Source organism: Solanum dulcamara, chromosome 4, assembly GCF_947179165.1.
Source record: "Solanum dulcamara chromosome 4, daSolDulc1.2, whole genome shotgun sequence".
NCBI classification, from domain to species: domain Eukaryota; kingdom Viridiplantae; phylum Streptophyta; class Magnoliopsida; order Solanales; family Solanaceae; genus Solanum; species Solanum dulcamara.
The window spans coordinates 3,546,753-3,561,447 of NC_077240.1; the positions used below are offsets into that span (position 1 = coordinate 3,546,753).

At 34.0% G+C, this 14,695-nt stretch overlaps 1 protein-coding gene across 1 annotated transcript; it reads right to left on the reverse strand.

Annotated features, from left to right (window-relative positions):
* Nucleotides 1-2,401: 2,401 nt before the first annotated feature.
* Nucleotides 2,402-11,836, reverse strand: LOC129885545 (ceramide synthase LOH2). Its single transcript, XM_055959851.1, has 6 exons — nt 11,381-11,836; nt 7,676-7,884; nt 5,897-6,052; nt 3,645-3,830; nt 3,379-3,557; nt 2,402-2,737 (listed from the first exon to the last, which is right to left on the reverse strand). Exons 1-6 carry the CDS (start codon nt 11,495-11,497, stop codon nt 2,718-2,720), a joined length of 867 nt encoding a protein of 288 aa, XP_055815826.1. The 5' UTR covers nt 11,498-11,836; the 3' UTR covers nt 2,402-2,717.
* Nucleotides 11,837-14,695: the final 2,859 nt, after the last annotated feature.

Below are 14,695 nucleotides of genomic sequence, written 5' to 3' on the forward strand. Positions count from 1 at the left end.
GTTTTGACTTTCTATTGTTGGTGTGGCCACGTACTTCACGCTAAAAAGGTCTTCTATGGCCGCATACGGCTGGCTTCTAATTTTAGTAAAAGTTGACTCAGTCATCCGACTTTCAAAAATAATGACTTGCTAATATTGAAAATTATGTTAATTAACATATTTAAATTTACTAATGTGACTTATTCTTTGATAAACTTGATTAATTTCATTTAATATGAACGTGAGGCTTTCTCACACTGCACATTTTTCTTTTAACTGATCACAATTTAGCATAAGTTGACTTAGTCGTCATCTCATGAGTTCAACACAAGTCAAAAGTCAAAGCTATTTAAAAAATTGACTACATATACGACTAACTTCCACTGTGATGGATCACTTATTTTTTTTGTCTCAACTCTCAATCTAAAATATCTTACCTGTTTTTTTTTATTTGGATTTTCTACAATAACGTTCAATTTTCTTAAAAAGAAAAAGAAAACTCACTTTTATGTTATATGATGAAGACAACTCCTTGAGAAATTCATTTTATCAACATTATCCAACTCAATTGCATATAAATACAACTAAGCTTTAACTTTTTCCTTTAAAATTAAGGCCAATTTTGACGTGTCTCGACTATTTTATTAAGTATTTGGCCTATTTCACCATCACATGTACGGAATAGACGGGAAGAAATCACAATAATACTAACATCAATGTCTTTTTATAATTTTCTCCCACTCTTGGAATTTAAAACCACGACCTTCTATTATTCTCATTCATTTCTGTTAGGTCACACCCTTGGCGCTTTTCCTTCGAGTTTAACGTATTAAGTATTCTACCATTGTTATAGCCAATTTTATTCTTTCTTTTAAAATTCTTTTGACTAATCTACCGACTATAATAACATCTTTTGCCAAACCTTCCAAATAGTTCTCTGCAATTTTGTTTGAAAAAACTACGATGTATAGCCGCCTAGCAAAATAATAGTACATTTTTGTTACAAAATATAGTGCATATATTTATATATATATATATATATATATATATATATATAGATGAAATATATATTTTTTATACAAAAAATAGTGTATAAAAATATTGGGAATGGAAGAGAGACCTGTAAATGGAGTTCAATGATCTTGAGAAGGCTTATGACAAAGTTCTGAGGAATGTCTTTGGAGATGTTTGGAGGCAAAAAGTGTCTCAATGGTTTATATTAGGGTGATAAGAGACATGTATGATCGAGCCAAGACTCGGGTTAGAACAGTAGGAGAGGAATCAAATCCCTTTCCGGTTGAGATGGGTCTACATCAAGGAACCGTGTTAAGCCCTTTCTTATTTGCCTTGGTGATGGATAAGCTGGCGCGGTCTATTCAGGAGGAGGCTTCATGATGTATGTTATTTGTGGATGACATAGTACTAACTGATGAAACTCAGGACAGAGTTAATGATAGGTTGGAAGTTTGGAGACAAACTCTGAACTCCGCAGGGTTTAGATTGAACAGGACCAAAACGGAATATTTGGAGTGCAATTTCAATGTGGCGTTGGCTGAGCCGGCCGTGGAAGTGAGGCTTGCCACACAAACTATTTCCTTGAGCAAATTTTTTAAATATCTCGGGTCCATCATCCAAAGTAGGGGTAGAGTGTTTTCTTGTCGTGTAGAGGTATTGTGCCTGTCATAGGACTAGTTGTGCCTTTATAGGTCTTTTCATATATTGTTTGTTAGTTTTTTATTATCATATTATATGTTGATGTTGTTGTTTTCTCTCTTATGCTTTCGTCATTATTTTCTTTCTTTGCCTGGATTTGATACACTTAAGTTAAGGGTCTTTCGAAAATAGTTTTTTTATCTCCACGAGATAATGGTAAGATCAACATACATTTTACCCTCTCAGACCCTGCTTTGTGGGATTTCACAGGGTATAATGTTGTTGTCGTGTATATTTAGCTAGCGAATGCAATTATTTTAGGTTGAATATGCAACTTGCCATTTTTTTCCCTCTACGCAATGGTACAGCGCCAATAGCTTTATCAAAAAACGAACTTGCATACAATAATTTAAACACGGAGCGTAAATATTAGTCTGAATCCATAATATTAAAACTATAGTGAGTTTGGGGCAACCCAGTGCACTAAGTTTTCGCTATGCGCAGGGTTCGGGGAAGGGGTCAACCACAAGGGTCTATTGTACGCAGTATTATCTTGCATTTCTGCCAGAGACTGTTTCTAAGGCTTGAACCCTTAAACTATAGTGAGTTTAGTGACAAGAATTTTAAAGGTTGAACCCATTGAGTTAAAATTCGGAATTCACCTCTGCACACTGTGGCATGCATAATCTGATTCCCCATATTTACTTATTTTTCATATCATCAATAACTGTAAAACCAAAACATCCAGCGGCAACAAAGAACGAGGCAGTTATTAAGTGAAGATGGTTTGCTTGAATCGTTTTGAATACTTGTTTAGGGAACAATTATACAAGGAGACACCTATTATTTTGTACACCAAAAATGTAATAACAAGTTAAACTGATAATGTCCCCGCAATCTAATGCTACCAGATCTATTACTATAAATGATCAAACCCAAAAAAATGTATAGTTGACTATAAAAGCGTAGAAGAAGTCAAGCTAAGTCTATTGAGGGAAAAGGATCATATGCAGAGGCAATCCTACAGCTCATATGTAATATTCAAAGCACGTTTCTGCTGAAGAATCTGAGTGTAGCCTTCCAAATTAGTCGTCATCTTCCGAATCTGTATTCAGAAGGGGAAAAAACAATGCAAACAGTTCAAAGAGCCAGACAGTTAACAAGAAGCTGGTGTTGGTGTTGCAACTACTAAAGAATTTACAACCAAAAAAAATCATAGGTCTATAGTTTCTCTATGGTGCAAAATGAGGTTCTTGATTCTATAGATGATTCGCTGACCTTTACAGAGAACCATATTTTGGGATTTCCCTAACATTAATACAATTATTTACCTTTCAGAAAAAGTCGTAAATCTTATAATGGGCTTCTGTCAGAAATCCAGAAAAAGAAACGAGACTGCAGCAAATTTGTTTAGAACAATAATTTATGTCCCAAAGCCAGTCTACAAAACTATACACAATTCAATAAAGATGAGGTCAGCTTTTCAGCAAACTTCACCACCCAATTCAATATAAACATAAAAGGGTGAACAGACAAGACAAGTCTTCATCAGTTTAAGATCTATGAGAAAACCATCTGCAGCATCGAAAAGTACTTTGATTACTCATTTCATGCTTTTCTTATATTTCCATTCGTAATTTTTTTTGTTAGGAACAGACTAACAAAGGGAAAAAGTGTGCACTATTTATCAGCACAAATTCAACAACATAGTGTACCTGTAAATTCAAATGACACTAAGATTCTTACCAGATCTTATGTCTTCCCCAACTTGCCCTCTATTTCTCAACTGTTTCATGATCATTGAACATATGAGAATCCACCAATAAATGTGGAACACAAGTAGGGTCAAGAGCATTGTGTTAAAGAAGTAGTATATGATTGTATCATATGCCTCTGACAACTTCAAGACCTCACATAGATAATAGCTGGGAAGTGAAAAACATTGAACTAATTAGGAGAAACCAGAAAAGGGAAACAATAGCATAAAAGTAGAAAATCTGATAAGCACCGACCTTGAGGATCTTATGATCCAAAATGGGAAGAAAATCAGCCTCAGTGCAAGCCAGGAGACAGCAAAACAACCAAATAGTACGCTAGCTCCAAGCTCCTTCTCTGAATATTTAAAAACTTTGGCAGCCTCAAGAAAGACATCACTTGCATCATGTAATGCAAGAATAACTATCCCAATCCGAAAGAAGCTACATATGTCAAAACACATCAAATTAATAGACAAAATGAAACATATAAAAGCTACTCCACTCTTCTAATATGCAGGCAGCATTTGGAAAATTTTGCATTTGCTAATATGTTTCCTCGAGTGTTAGCGAAATTACATTGGGTTAGAGACTTCATCCAAAATTCCAAGAACTCTGACAAGGTTTTTGACAGATAAGCTCTGCCATTGAATCAAGGGGATATATTAGATGGCATACAACAGGTCATCATTAATGTACTGCAGCTATGGATTAATGAACCTTCAGATGAGTTTGTGGCTTGTTAGTCCCAGCTAGTAAGAGAGGAGACCTATATTTAATAATGTCTTCATATTCAATATTAGGAAAGAAAATACTCAGCCATACTCCTCCAACATATACATTCTTCCTCACAAGAAAACAGCCTTTTCCAGAATAGCAAGTTTCTCACTAGGAGAATTAGCTCCACTGCAGGGATTATAACATAAAAGGGTCTTTCATTTAATGTTCACGAACTTCACAAAATGACTTAAAAAGATTCAAGGGAAATCATTAACCATAGATAGTCGCAAGAGATGTTATGATGTTTAGACATCAGCAAAAAAAAATTGATAAGGAGAGATCAGCAAAATTATAATTCAGAAGAGGGAAACAAGGCAGGCATGGCAAGGTAAATTACAAATCCAAGTTTTCTAAATCTGTTATCCCGTTATCGTGAAATCAACAGATTAAATAAAAAGAGGAAAATGATAGATGTCCAAGGTTGATCAATTTTCTTGAATGCGTTAAATGAATTCAAAATGGACCCTCAGGAATAATCATTGCCAATTCCACGCACAACTTCAACATTAATTTGGGACCTCTTTTTTTAGGTAAATAGGAGAACATTAACCTTTTGATCAACCATTGAGGCAAAAATACTAATAATTGTATCTGCAAGCTGAGTTACAAACTAGACCAACTTGGGGAGATGGGGCAGTCAAACAATTATCTTTTTATTAGAAAGTAGCAACCATTTCATTATTTTATCATTTAGACGGCATATTAGCATCCTTGTGCAGGATTAGAAGGATGGGACTGGCTAGGTCAAATTTGTCCAAAGGATCAGGAGCTGTTTATGTGCTTATGCATAAAGGATTCTACCACGACAAAGTGATAAAGCATCAAAATATAGAAGAAAGGGATCTATTAAATATCCTCATTTCACGGAAAATCTCAGCCAAAAGAAAAGGTAGCAAACTGTATGACGTTAAATTAAAGCATCTCAATGTATTGGCCATATCAGCTCTATTTCACTTCTCAAATGTAGCAAAACATCACATCAATTAACAAAAACAGGGAAATACACTTTCTCTATTTCTTATACACATTTTTTTTATAACTGTGGTGATTGGGTCAGCTTTCGCGGACATTGACTAATTACACGAAATACCTGTCACCTCCCACCACCAGCAACAGGTATCTGGTAACTATATCCATTAAGGTTCGGATAGATGGGAAGAAATCAACCCGCTTCATTGATCACTAAGCCATACCCTTGGGTGCTCTATTTCTTATACACATTACATGATCTGAATCCAATTAAAATTGATAATTGTATATGTTTTTATATATGAATATGCAAATTAATATTATCACCATTACCAGCATCTAACTGTTCTTCCTTTGGCAATAAATGTTCAATTCTCCACTTCCCTTCCTACTTTTTTTAAACCTCTTCTACATCTCGAACCAGGTCTTCAAATTCTAAAATCTACTTCGACCTAGCATCCCTTCCCCCCCACCAGCAACAGAAAATAAAAGGAAAAGTCATCTCTTGAAATATGCCAAAAAATGTCTGCTTTCTGTGGTTGAATAATTATGAAAATTCCAAGCACATGCAAAATTCCCACTTGTATTGCACCCACCATAGGTACAGAGACCAAAAAGTTTTGCTAACATCGTACATAAATCATATCCCTGTTTTCATGTCGAGAAAGGGTATTTGTACCCAAAAAAAAAAAAAAGACAATGAAAGGAGGAGCATGGTAACTAAAAAATAGAAGGTAAACCACTGGTGAAGTAAACCTTACCTTGAAATATATGAGAATGAAATCAGAAAAACTGTAACTATGTGATGAGACATCATTACAGAAAAGTCTTTCCGTCGCGTTTCCCAAACAAGGAGGGCAGCAATAGAATAGAGGTAGAACCCACATTGGCACATATAGATAAGCTTAATTCCAGCCCTAAAATGAAAAATGAACAAGTGATGTTAGATTCTATCAAACCCCATGTGAACCTTTTATTAAAGGCCTACAAAAATTAAAGTTGCCTGTAACACTCATCCTTTTTTGTGAAGCAAGTATGAAGTGCAATAAATGCTGCTCACAGTTCAATGATAACTGAAAGCAAAATTTTGGGTTCTCAAATGTAGAAACATGGGTTTGCATTTCTAGTTGGACTTATGTTCACTCTACAAAAGATTTAGTGAATTCGGATGACTGGAACAAAGTATGCATGCTATATCAGAAAAGAAGTCTGGCCAAGTCAACAATATAGTGTCTTAAGAAGACCTATTTCTTGTTTGCTTTTTCCAAGGGAGCACACATGCTTCAGGCATCCCGTGCTATTTTCTCAGGTGATGAGAAGATATGGAGGAAGAGGAAATGCAACACTTACCCCAAAATAAGGTGTTAGAGGGTCTTTCCAAAGGAAACTTAAATATGTTACAACCATTGAGCACAAATCCTAGTGTATACATTGTTCCTTCGGGAAATTATTTCTATTCTTTGAGTAGTAAAGATGTCTCCTTTTGCTTGGTCACTTGACAGGCCTTTTTCCTTTTTGGAAACTACTCTATATACATATAATATATACATGGACAACAACAACAATTATGTCTTAGTCTCAAACAAGTTGGGATCGGCACTATGAATCCTCATTGACCGTGTTACTCCATTAAAACCCATCTCATAACAATATTATGCAAATAGAAATAAAAAGTATTAGAAGTTCTGTGTATTTTCTAGATATATAAATCTCTCAAAGGCGAAACCACTCCTAAAAAGCATAGAACCCCCTGAATTCGTGCAGCTAGAAACTCCTAACTGCTAGGAAAGATACATACTGGTAACAATTAAGTAACACAGGTGGTAGCCCTTGAATGCTTGCAAATAGAACCTATCAAGTACTAGACAAGATACATACTGGTAACAATTAAGCAATACGGCATCGACCATGCACGAAAATACTTTTGAATAGATACTCCATGCATAAAATAATTACGACATGAACAAGTTGCCAGACGAGAGTATCAATTCATGATCAGAATACCTTAACCATGCTTATATGAACTTCATGAGATCCTCTATGGGTTAGGAACAAAAGAGGTTCCCAATTTTTGTGTTGTATTACCATCAAAGGAGAAAACATTCTCACTGCTTAAAATCAATGCATCGACCTTGAGAAAAGATTTCCGACAGTAGGGTGGCAAAATAAGATTTTTTTTCTTTTTCCAAAATCCCCATAAAATGCAATACACTGTTATAGGAGACAAGAAGAAACTGCAGAACTTGAGAAATGCAACTTCCAATGTGAGGCTCAATGGTGGGAACTTAATACAGAATAAGAAGTAAAACATACACTGCAGCTGGTTTAGCAACAGATTTGCACTAACTATACTATTTTGAATTAAAACACGTATAACTAGCAATTTTTGTTGTTTCCCTCAAATAGTTACAAGTAATTGTTCTTACTTGCTTGCTCATTTATTTAAAGTGACCACCCAATTTTAGTCTTATACAGATATTACATGTTGACTGTCATGTGTCATATACTAGGTCATTGAACAATCAGGATGTGATACTCACGATAGTTCTTGATTTGGCCAGCCCCTGAAATATCCCTTCACATTTAGGAACCATGGCGCATGATAAGCAACTTTTAGGACACAAAACTCAATAGTGGCATAATAAGCAAATTTCCACATGGATTCAGAGCATTTAACAATTTTTCCTCTTGTAGCCTCATCGTTCCTCAGATGGGGTGTTCCCAGGTGCAGCAACAAAATGGCTAGCCTCTGGAAACAAGGAACATAGATATGTCAGAAAGATGGAGTAAGGTAAATGACTTAACCAAATCTGTCACATAGCAGCCAGTCCATGTATTCACTTCAATTTTTTAAAAATTTCCCTAATTTTCTATCATCTGAATTCTTCAACATCAGGAAAGTAGTAACTGAATATTAGCTCCTTACAATGACTACTTTCAAGCAGTTAAAATTAGTGTTTGCTTAATGAGGGCAAAAATTAATATTATTAACGTTCAAAGGAACTAATTCATGTTGCATAAAACATGTAAATCATGAAACTGCCGATAGAAGAAATAAGCCTAATCGATATACAGGAACAAGCCGGTCCTAACAGAGTACACTCCACTTAACAAATACATTACAAATATTCCGCTAAAAGTTACCTCTCACAATTGCACAGAAGAAATAGTGTGGTAGTGGGGAGACCCTGGAGGGGGAAAGCACTATATTTCCAAGCAAAGGTAGCACAAAAGAGTCAAATACATTGCGCGATGATGATGCATTTTGCAATTAATACATCACAGGAACTGTATTTGTCGTATTCTTCAATATCATATGCAATATTTAAGTTATATTCGGGTAATTGTTGCAAACAGAAAATCCATTGGCCAGTGCAAGTTACTCGACATAATCCCATCAATAAACCCTGGAGAGGGATTATGCTGGTCTTAGTCTGCCAAGGTAGTAAAGGACTGAAGATTATGATTCACAAAATGGAGGGCGAGTCAGATGGATGCATATATTTTTCCAGGGGTGCCAAAATAATAAATATGCAATATTAAATTTAAATTTTCATCAATTTTAAGGACTTAACATCGGAGATTTTATGACTAACTATAAATACAACTTAGTTATTTAACTATTGAATGTTCAAAGTAACTCACCAAGTAATATGTCAAAAGAATTAACCTTTATCAACCAACTAAAGCTAATCTCTTGTCATGATATTAAGACATGGCTGATAATATTTATTAACTAAAGTAGGCTAACATATGGAGTGTCAGTTAATAGTTATACCTGACACAGTAGCTCAACTTTGCCCTTAAAATTGTAACCGAAAAGCAATTAAACTACGAATTGGAGAGCTGGACTGGATGTTGGTGGAATTGTTGACGCGGGCATTTGAATGTTTTACAACATTTTTGGTCTTAAATTCTTCTTGCTCGTCTAATAAAGGGTAGAGTTAGTTGTGCAAGTTACATCTTCTAATTCAAAGACTTGTTTGTATTCTCCACTAAAGACATGTACCCCACATATAGATCAGGTTATGTGGGGCCCATTGAGTACCATAACTGTAAGAAAAAGTACCGGCACCAAGGCATGAGTCTCATCACTCATAAGTTCTAGGCTAAAGATGGTGGGACTAGAACCCTTCGGGGTGGCCTAGTGGTTTGGGCTTGGGATTTCCATGTTGGAGGTCTCAAGTTCGAAACCCCTTGCCAGCGAAGGCAAGAGGTTTGCCTTCGGGGTCGAACTCGTCGCACCGGGCTTGCCTAGTGCGGGTTACCTATCCTGTGTGGTTTGCGAGTTATTGCATAGGAACAGGGGTTTTACCCTGTGCGCACCCAAAGAGTAGCGGCTATAGGTTTTCCTTCTCATCAAAAAAGATGGTGGGACTAGATAAATAATATTGGTATATCAATTGCGAAGGAAATGAAATGAATAAATATGTCGGTGAACAGGAATTTAGAAAATTTAAATAAACAAATTAGAACTAATTTGAATTACAGATTCAAAAATTGCATGTTTGCATCTAATGAGAAACTTCAAACAGTTTCTGAATCTCGAGTGACATGAATTTTACTTCATACATTTTATTCAATTGTACTTCTTGAATTTCATTGTCCATAAAGTTGTTTGTGTTTATAGTTAAATATGATTTATTTATTTTTCTTCATACATTACTTGCACTTAGCTTAAAACCCCATTAGACTTAGGCGGCTTTCTATCCTTTTTCCCTTTGATAACACTGGTACCTTACAAAGAACAAAACCTTAAATGTCATTACCCGTTGGTGCTCACTATTCCCAAATATAGGGCATCTAGAAAATTCGCTTTTCTTTCTTCTTCTTTTTTTTTGGAGAGGAGGGGGGAGGAGGGGTTAGTAGCAAGGGGTCTCCTTCAGCCTGCCGCCTCCTTTGGCCATGGATGGAAGATTTGTCCATCATTCGTTACGGGCAAAAAATTCTTGAAATGACAAGATAAAAATATTCCATAGAAACTTGAGGAATCATTTCTGCTTTACTGCGGCTTTTGTGCCATGATACAGTTTGAATCGAAGAATCAACGAACAGAATGAGGCAACATCTAAGTGAAAGCATTTAAACATGCTAAGAGCCAGAGGTACAAAAAATCCTGAAACCAGAAATAATTTTGTTTTACTCAACTCTAGAAATGGCACCTATTTTCAACTACAGTCACGCAATCAAGTCAGGCAAAATCTGCTCATCTATGCGTGTGAGGCAAGAGATAGAAGAGGAGTAAACGTAGTTTACATCTCACCTAAAACATATTAATCTATGGCAATCTGCAGAAAATTCTAGATTTTACTGGAACTACATGATGGTGTACATAGTGCAATATATGCAAGAAAACGTTCCTCCATGAACCGAGTATCAGTTCTAAGAATACCGACACTCAAATCAAAGCTCTATACAACTAACATCTATGTGATGACAAGCGCCAAAACGAGAATGCAAAATGAAATAATAAACACATTTCAAATCTGAGATCACAAGTCATTGCACCAAATTACCATTTAACAGCTGATAGGATGGCAACATCTGTACAGAAGTTTCGCATCAATTTCAATGGTTATGAAAATCACCCTAGTCTAAAGTACTTTATAAAATCTTAAAAGTGTTGTTGTAGCAGACAACTAAAGAAGTCGAACAGCTCAAATTCTAATAAAGCAGTCTTAACTCTTAAGAAGATAAATTTCACCGATTAGTCTGGGTGGATTCAATTACTTGATGGTGACAATAGTTGGAGTTCAAGAACTATAATTGAAGAAACCCCAATTCAGTTCAGCCGTTTAAACTTCATTGAAATAAATAAACTTGCCGAGAAAGGTCTATCATCGAGAAAGTTAATGTTGGCTACTAAACAGTTGACTCATACACATTGCACCAGAACCTCAGAATCATGAAATTACTAAAATCGGATTTAATTCAATCAATTAATAACAATCTTAATTAAGCCAAGAATTTTTTCCCTCAAGATGTCTTTCAAATAGGCTTCGTCCAGACAAACAAAGCAGATGGGATCTATAATAATAGAGCAGAAGGGAATGACACATTTATATGCGTTTGCTTTAAGAAGGTTGAATGTGACGTCCATTTACGCAATCCACAAATTACACGAGTCAAACCAAGATTGAGTTACACAATACTCAAATGTAATAATTAAAGAAGTAATAAAACAAGGATAGCACCAGAAGCATTGAATGAGTAACATTTAAACAAGAATTTCTCAAGAAACTTACCCGAAAGATGAATCTGTCAAGGAACAATCTGACGATGACGAAACCAAAAGCGAAGTAAACAGCATATAATAAATGAGAAGCGGCAGGGGCACCATCGTTCGCCCAAATCGAGTCCATTATACAGAAAACTAGAAATCTCAATTTCGCGGAACGTGATGAATCCGCATCTAAATTGAATGAATGTTTGAACAAGAATTCGCCCTTGTGCCCACCGCAGTGCCAAGTCCGATGGAGAAGCTAATACGGGTCGGACTACCGGAGGGGGTAGGGGGCTGGAGAGAATCAGAATTAGGAAATAGTAACGAAATAGAGGGAGACAAGAAATGAAGAAAAGGCAGAATAAGAAGGGCCAATGGTGGAGATCTTGTGAATGGCGGGGTGTGTTTTAGTATATTTCTTATAAGTGGTTCCCTTGTGTTATGATAACCTTTCAATGCTCGAATCAGGATCAAGATTAGACCGAGTTAAGTTATTCACGTGTCCATTTTTATTTGTTCAGGATATACTAATAAGTGTCTAACAATATTTATCTAATTTATGAAATCAAAAAATAATTTTAATTTATTTTTATTACTAATTAATAGTCATTTTTCTATTATATTTTTAAGATATTGTATTTATTATATTTAAAGAGGGATATGATAAAATTGTTCTTCTATTTATAGTTTCTAAAAAATTATGCAAAGTAAGTATCGTTGAACGGAAAGAGTATTAAATTATAAATATTTAATAGCAAATTTATTACCTATAAAATTCAGTTCTTGTACAATTAAACATTATCTTTACAAAATTCAGTTCCTGTATAATTATACTCATATATATATATATAAAAAATTAACCACCTATTGAACCATTCTCACCTTTCACTTTTTTAGCTTCAATGGGCAATGATGCCTCCCGCTCCTGTTGGAATATTATTTTTATTTGTTCAATATATTAAAAAATAACAAATATAACAAATGAGAATTCATTAAAGGCATAGTTTTTTTTATAAATAATAATATTGAATATAAGAGACATAACTATTGTTATTGCTTATTCACTTTAAGAAGTCAAGAAAGAATTTAGTTTTTTTTTTTCAATTTTACTCTTAAGTAGAGTACTGCGTCATTCAAAATTTTCAATGTACCATTAAAAAAGATAATTTAATAAAATAAATAATAATTAATACTTATAAAAATACAAAAGACAAACTAAAAAAATAAAAAAGAATAAAGAAAATAATATCCAAATCAGATTGCAAGTTGTATCTTTATTATTCTTACCTACTCTTTATTTCTTGAAGTTGTTCCATGATTTCTCATGAGGTCATCATCTTCATGTCATTATCCTTTACTGTAAATCACACTTTGAATTACATGTACCTACCAAATCCTCTATTGTTTTAAGGCTGAACATTAATGTTGAACATATCGATGACCTTTTAAAATTGACATCAATTTTTATTTACATATTTTAAATATGTTTTGTTCATTTTAAACATTTATAATAGAGTTTTGTTGTGTCATTTTGATCTTTTTTTGTTAATTTTGCACATTGTGTGTATTACGCTTACTTTGAGTGCATAAAAATCTAAATTTTGACCCTTTTTTTCCATTTAACCAAAAGAAAATAAAAATACTCAAGCATATGCTCTCGTCTTCTTCATCTTTCCAAATAAAATCCAATGAGATTCATCACTACTAATACTGAAAAATTCTTCTCACCATTTTTATCATAACATTCGATAATCTCTCCATTATCAACAACCAAAATAAAAGAAACACACAAAAAAACCTTTATCATCACTTAAAAACACCAAATTTCATAACTCAAACCACTCACCTCAACAAGAAAAACATTTCACAAAGAAGTATAATCTTTTAACATAAAAATTGATAAAATTAATAGACTAGAAAAATTGGTGTTTTAATCTAATAAAAAAATAAATTGTACTAGAAAAGAAAAGGAAGCCTTTACATCATCAAAAAATATAATTAAAAATATTATAAAATTGAAAATTATGATTATTTCAAAATCAATTTTTTTAAAAATGTAGCCACATCAATATTAAAATGGAAAATATAATTTAAAATATTATAAAATTGAAAACTATGATTATTTCTAAATCAAATTTTTAAAAATGTCGTCACATCAATATTAAAATGGAAAATATAATTAAAAATATTATAAAATTGAAAACTATGATTATTTCTAAATCAAATTTTTAAAAATGTCGTGACATCAGTGGAAGGAGGGAGTTTACTTAAACCTTTGGATTACAAGTATAATTTTGAGTTTATTCTTATCATTTTATCTTAATATCAAGTGATTATAATTTTTTTTTTAATTTAGTCAAATAAAAATAAAAAATACTTAAAATCAACTTTGACTTTAAAACACTTAAAATAGGTTAATTCAACTTGGCTCTAAATTGTCTTGCTTAATTCCAATTCTAAGAGAAAAATACATGAGTATAATTTCTTTGTTTTCGAACTTTTATGTATGGTGTTAAAGCAAATAGAGATTTTGAGATCGAATTTTAATATAATTTTTTTATTTTATATGTTCCTCCTACACATGAAAAAAAATTCAAATTTGTATATGAGGAGGTGTATTAAAAATATAACTAAATAATGAATCACAAATATTGTCTCTTAATTCAAACTGCATTACAATTTACATAGATCTGTGGTAGATTTGCCATTGTTGTTGTTGCTGTTGCTTCTCTTTTGCTTTCATCTTTTGTAGGTTACGGAATAGGGCACGTTTCATCAGATTTGGTTGTCTCTTTTAAGTATCAGCTCGATGCCGGCCAAATCGGTAAAGGTTTCGATGAAATCTCGCCTGCTACAGCCATTGTTCCTGCAATCCATCGACTCCGGTTGTCGTCTTCCTCAAGCACGAGCCTCAAATGTTATGCTGACTCTACTGTGAGATTCAAAACATCCTCAACTCTCCTTTAACTTTGTTGGCTGCTCCCGAGAAAGACGTGAACAGTAACTCCAACGTGAACAGTGTTTTTCGACGGCACTCAGGTTCATCTCAATTGGATTTGGTACCTCCGATTTCCATATCTATTCTTTGTTCATACAATTGTAGTTATATTTTGATGACTTTAGACCTTTGAATAATTTATTAGTTCATACGCGTTTTCATGGCTTTGGATAGTGATGGTAGACTAGGGTCATGTTCTCGCTCAGGAACGGGGACGGGGACGAGGGTAAGGAGGGATAAATGGGTTAAAGGAGCGTCTAGACTGAGAGTAGGTTCTTGGAATATTGGGATGTTGATGGAAAAATCCATAGAGCTAGTTAAGATTCTACAGACGAGGAA

Excerpts from the sequence above, each read along its gene's own strand:
- LOC129885545 (XM_055959851.1), bottom strand. The coding sequence starts at position 11,497 with ATGGACTCGATTTGGGCGAACGATGGTGCCCCTGCCGCTTCTCATTTA. Across the intron at positions 3,558-3,644 it reads TGGATCATAAGATCCTCAAG|CTATTATCTATGTGAGGTCT; the intron begins GTCGGTGCTTAT and ends TTCACTTCCCAG. Across the intron at positions 2,738-3,378 it reads TGGGGAAGACATAAGATCTG|ATTCGGAAGATGACGACTAA; the intron begins GTAAGAATCTTA and ends TTCTGAATACAG.